This window comes from Aotus nancymaae, unplaced genomic scaffold (assembly GCF_030222135.1).
Source record: "Aotus nancymaae isolate 86718 unplaced genomic scaffold, 86718_ANA_hifiasm-v0.15.2.pri h1tg000030l, whole genome shotgun sequence".
Taxonomy (NCBI): domain Eukaryota; kingdom Metazoa; phylum Chordata; class Mammalia; order Primates; family Aotidae; genus Aotus; species Aotus nancymaae.
In genome coordinates this window covers 14654435-14660258 of record NW_026988443.1, presented here as the reverse complement: position 1 = coordinate 14660258, position 5824 = coordinate 14654435, and the positions used below count along the sequence as shown (strand labels likewise).

The following is a 5824-nucleotide window of genomic DNA, read 5'->3' as shown; positions in this document are numbered from 1 at the left end:
AAACAAACAAACACTATTGAGATTGAAACAGGAAAAAATAGGAAATCTGAACAGACCAGTAATCAGTAATTAGATTAAATTAGTAATAATAATTTTAAAAATCTCCCAACAAAGAAATGCCCAAGCCAGATAAATTTACTGCTAAATTCCACCAAACTTTTAAAGAAGAACTAACACCAATTCTTCTCAAACTATTCCAAAAAAAATTAAGAAGAATTTCTTCCTAACTCATTCTACACGGCCAGCATTACCCAGATGTCAAAACCAAACAATGACACAATAAAAAAAGAAAATGATAGGTCAATATCCCTGAGATCACAAATGCAAAATCTTCGACAAAATACCAGCAAACCAAATCCAACAATACATCAAAAAGATTATACACCATCATCAAGGAGGTTTTATACCAGGAATGAAGAGATGGTTCAACATACTTAAATCAATAAATGCAATATATCGCATCCACAAAATTAAGACAGAACACCACATGACCATCTAAATAAATGCATAAAAAGCATTAAAATTCATCTCAATATATCCAGAAAAAGCATTTAATAAAATTCAATATTCTGATCGGGCACAGTGGCTCACACCAGTAAACATTATATATGACAAACCCACAACTAACAAACTGAATAGGAAAAAGTTAAAAGCCTTTCCTCTAAGAACTGAAACAAGGCAAGGATGTCCCCTTTTACCACTTTTAATCACTGGGAGTCTCAACCAGAGAAATTACACAAGGGAAAGAAGCAAAGGCCGGGCACGGTGGCTCACGCCTATAATCACAGCACTTTGGGAGGCCGAGGCGGGTGGATCACGAGGTCAAGAGATCGAGACCATCCTGGTCAACATGGTGAAACCCCGTCTCTACTAAAAATACCAAAATTAGCTGGGCATGGTGGCGAGTGCCTGTAGTCCCAGCTACTCAGGAGGCTGAGGCGGGAAAATTGCTTGAACCCAGGAGGCGGAGGTTGCGGTGAGCTGAGATTGCACCATTGCACTCCAGCCTGGGTAACAAGAGCGAAACTCCGTCTCAAAAAAAAAAAAGAAGAAGAAGAAGAAGAAGTAAAGCACATCCAAATTGGAAAAGAAGTCAAATTCTCCCTCTTTGCAGAAGACAATCTTATATATAGAAAAAACTAAAGACTCCACCAAAATAAAACTCTTGGAATTGATAAAAATAATTCATTAAAGTTGCATACAAAAATTAGTAGAATTTCTATACTCCAATAATAAAATAGCTTAAAAGGAAATCAAGAAAGCAGCCCTTTTTACAATCACTATTTTACTTTTACAAAAAAAAAAGTAAAATAAAATACCAGGAATAAAATTAACAAAAAAGTTGAAGGATCTCTACAGTGAAAACTGCAAAATGTTGATGAAGGCAATTGAAGAGGACACCAAAAAATGGAAAGACATTTTTTTTTAATGAAAAACGTCTTTAATGGTTTTAGCCACCTGCATGTATGATGTTGGATCTTCACATTTTATGTGAGCAGTGGCAATGATTCTGCTTCCAGCAAGTTGCCAAACATGTAATTCATGAACTTCCTCAACTCCTTCAACATTTCGAAGTTCTTTTATCAAATTTCTGATATCAGTTTGTTTAGGAACAGTTTGTAGAAGAATAAGAGCAGATTCCTTAAGTAATGGATAGGTTGTGTAAAGAAGTATATAAACCATTACAACACAAAGAGTTGGATCTAAATATAGTACCCAGCAAGGACCAGCCTCATAAACTGATGCATGAGTACTATTAATTATTTCTACAAATGCTTTGCAGGGGTCAGGGAAACATGGGTTCACACAAAAAATCCCCTTCAGAACAACCTTTCCAAGAAAAGTAAAAGACTAAGGCATTTACTACTACAATCACTGAACCCAAGGCATCTCCAAGGACATGCAGAAAAACTCCACGCATGTTAAGTTGTCCAGCCCTATCTTCTTCCAATTCCATATGGTCGGGTTCTCTGATAAGATTTCCATTCACTTGTACTTCCACTGTATCACCACTTCTGGGTTTTTCTGGGTCTGCGGGGTCCTACGTTGGCGGAGACGGTGGGCCCGGCGCCCCATGGGGGCCGCGCTGCGCCCTACTGCGTGGCCGAGCTCGCCGTAGGCCCCAGCGCGCTGCCGGGGCCGTGCCGGCGAGGATGGCTCAGGGACGCGGTTACCTCCCGGCGACTGCAGCAGCGACGGTGGACCCAAGCCGGAACACGCGCCGGCGACGACGACCCGCACCGGCTCCTGCAGCAGCTCGTGCTCTCGGGAAACCTCATCAAGGAAGCGGTGCGGAGGCTCCAAGGAGCCGTCGCCGCAGTTGCAGCCACGGGTCCCGCGAGCGCGGCTGGGCGCGTGACAGGCCGCAGCGGACCGGACCCTATTGCCCTGCAGCCATCAGGCGCCTTCCTCTGACCCAGGCACTCTGGAGGAGAAGAAGGGCTGCTGCTTAAACCCAGCAACGTCCATTTCCTACCAACCCTGAGCTGAAGCCGACGTCGCCAACCTGGGAGCGACCACTTTGGCTGGGGGAGGCGCGTGGGGAAGAGATCTCAAGCCAAGAAGTTACCAGCTACGGCGAGGCCATTGGATAAAACTTAAACGTGGAGAAATGCATGTGCCAGAGCGCGTCCGTGGGGCATGAGAATTTACCTGGCTATACTAGTCAAGGACCTGGGATAAACTGGAGAACTGTGGCAGCTACTTACATCGATTTGTACCTCACTTAGCCCTTGGGGGCGTCATGAGCTTGGATTGTTTAAGCTCATGGGTCAGAAGAATTAATAGTCTTAATGCAATCCCTATCAAAATACCATGACATTCTTCCCAGAAGTAGAAAAAGCAATTTTAAAGGTTGTATGGAATCACAAAACACTCTAAATAGCCAAAGCAATCCCAAGCAGAAAGAACTAAGCTGGAGGCATCACACTACCTGGCTTCAAAACATACTTCAAAGCTATAGTAATCAGAACAGCATGGCACTGGTCTAAATGCAGACACATAGACCAACGGACTAGAATCAAGAACCCAGAAATAAATCCACATTATTTACAGCCAACTGATTTTTGGCAAGATGACAGAAACATACATTGGAGAGAAGACAATCTCTTCAATAAATGGAGCTAGGAAAACTGGATTTTCATATACAGAAGAATAAAACTAGACCCTTATCTTTCACCATATACAAAAATAAACTCAAAACGAATTAAAGACTTAAATATAAGACCGAGAAATATAAAACTACCAAGAGAAATATAGGGGAAATGTTTCAAGACATTGGTCTAGGTAAAGATTTTATGTGTAAGACTTCAAAGGCACAGGCAACAAAAACTAAAATAGACAAATGACATTACATCAAGCCAAAAAGCTTCTGCAGAGCAAAGAAAACAATTAACAGAGTGAAGAGACAACCTTAGAATAAGAGAAAATATTTCCAAACTATTCATCTCACAAGGGACTCATATCCAGATTATAAAAGGAACTCAAATGTCTCAACAACAACAATAACAAATCTGATTTTTAAAATGTGCAAAGGATCTGATTAGACATTTCTCTGAAGAAGACATTCAAATGGGCCAGGCATGGTGACTCACACCTGTAAGGCACTCTGGGAGGCCGAACTGGGTGATCACCTGAGGTTAGGAGCTTGAAACCAGCCTGACCAACATGGTAAAACTCTGTCTATACTAAATACAGAACATTAGCTGGGTGTGGTGGCACATGCCTGTAATCCCAGCCTTTTGGGAGGCTGAGGCAGGAGAATCACTTGACCCTGAGAGGTGGAGGTTGCAGTGAGCTGAGATTGCACCATGGTACTCCAGCGTGGACAACAACAGCAAAAACTTCATCTTAAAATAAAATAAAATATTTTAAAAAGACATTCAGATGGCCAACAAATATATTTCAAAAAATCTTAATGTCACTAATCGTTAGGGAAATGTAAATCAAAACCACAATGAGATATCACCTCATCCATGAGAATGGCTATCATTAAAAACAAAAAACAACAAATACTGGCAAGGATACAGAAAAAGGGAACTTTTAGACACTGTTGGTGGAAATATAAATTAGTACAGCCATTATGGAAAACAATATGGAGGTTTATCAAAAAATTAAATGTAGAGCTACCATATGATTCAGCAATCTCACTTCTGGATATTTATCTTTAAAAAGGAAATGAGTGTATAAAAAAAGGTATCTATGCACCCCTTTATTGCAACTATTGTCACAATAGCCAAAATATGGAATCAACATAAGTATCCATCAACAGATGAATGAATTTGTAAAATGTGATGTGTGTGTGTGTGTGTGTGTGTGTGTGTGTGTGTGTATGCAATGGAATACAATTCAATCATAAAAAAGAATGAAATCCTATTATTCATGGCAACATAAATGAGCCAGGAGGACATTAAGTTAAATAAAACATGTCAGGCACAGAAAGATAAATGCCACATATTCTTACTCATATGTGGGAGACAGGAAAAAAGGTCTCTTGGAAGTAGGGAATAGAATTGTGATTATTAGAGGCTGGGAAGTGTAGTGGGAGGGGAGAATAGACATTGGTTACTGGAAACAAAGTTAGAGCTATATGGGAAGAATAAGTTGTAGTGTTCTGTAGCACTGTAGGGTAAATATGGTTTAAAATATTTAGTGTATATTTTCAAAAAGCTAGAAGAGAGGATTTTGAATGTTCGCAACACAAATGATAAATGTTTGAGGTAATAGGTATGCTAATTACCATGAATTAATCATCACGCATTGTATACATGTATCAAACTATCACTTTGTATCTCATAAATATGTACAATCGTACAATGATTACATGTCAACTAAAATTAAAAGGAAAAAAGATAAGTCAAAAGAAACATCCTTCTCATTATAACTATAGATCTTAAGGAATTCATTGCCCCAGACAACCTTTACAAGTTTAAACTACAATGAATCTTTTTGTTCCAGAAAAGTGATTCTTCATTGATATGCCTCTATCAGAATTATTAGCTACATAAAGCATAAAACTGACCTGAAATCTGAAAACATAAAGCATTGAATTGAATACCAAATATTTGCCACACCTGACAATAGAAAATGCCCACTCTATCTTTGAAAGGTGGGAATTAGTTAGCAATTTTGGATAAAGTGATCTCTATAATTTTTGTTATTAATAACTGATATATATATTAGGAAATTAGAGAGTCACTTTTCTCCACGGATATAAAAGTCTCTGTCGATGAGGTGTGGATTATTTCATCACCCAGGTATTAAGCCTAGTACCAATTAGTTTTTCTGCTCCTCTCCCTCTTCCCATCCTCCACCCTCCAATAGATCCCATGTGTGTTGTTCCATGTGTCCATGCATTTCATCATTTAGCTCCCACTTATAAGTGAGAATATGTGGTATTTGGTTGTCTGTTACTGTATTAGTTTGCTAAGGATAATGACCTATATTTCCATCCATGTCCCCACAAATGATACAATCTCATTCTTTTGTATGGCTTATCATATTCCATGGTGTATATAGATCACATTTTCTTTATTGAGTCTATCACTGATGGGCATTTAGGTTGACTCCATGTCTTTGCTATTGTGAATAGTACTGCAATGAATATACACGTGCATGTGTCTATATGATAGAATAGTTTATATTCCTTTGGGTATATGTACCCAGTAATGGAATTGCTAGGTTGAATGGTATTTCTATCTTTTGGGCTTTGAGAAATAGCCACAGTGTCTTTCACAATGGTTAAATTAATTTACACTCCCACCAACATATAATAGTTGTACAATTTGCATTCTCACCAACAGTGTATAAGTATTCCTATTTCTCT

The 5824-nt window shown here is 39.0% G+C and overlaps 1 protein-coding gene and 1 pseudogene across 1 annotated transcript; one reads left to right on the top strand and one right to left on the bottom strand.

The window, feature by feature from the left end:
• Positions 1 to 1425: 1425 nt before the first annotated feature.
• LOC105718525 (proton-coupled zinc antiporter SLC30A1-like) lies at positions 1426 to 2035 on the bottom strand (annotated as a pseudogene).
• A 2-nt stretch (positions 2036 to 2037) lies between these two features.
• LOC105718524 (GSK-3-binding protein FRAT2-like) lies at positions 2038 to 2415 on the top strand (the record flags this gene model as incomplete). The annotated part of the gene is made up of 1 exon (XM_012454270.3): positions 2038 to 2415. A coding segment is annotated over one exon (378 nt), but the record flags the coding sequence as incomplete, so codon positions are not given.
• Between the last annotated feature and the right edge of the window lie 3409 nt (positions 2416 to 5824).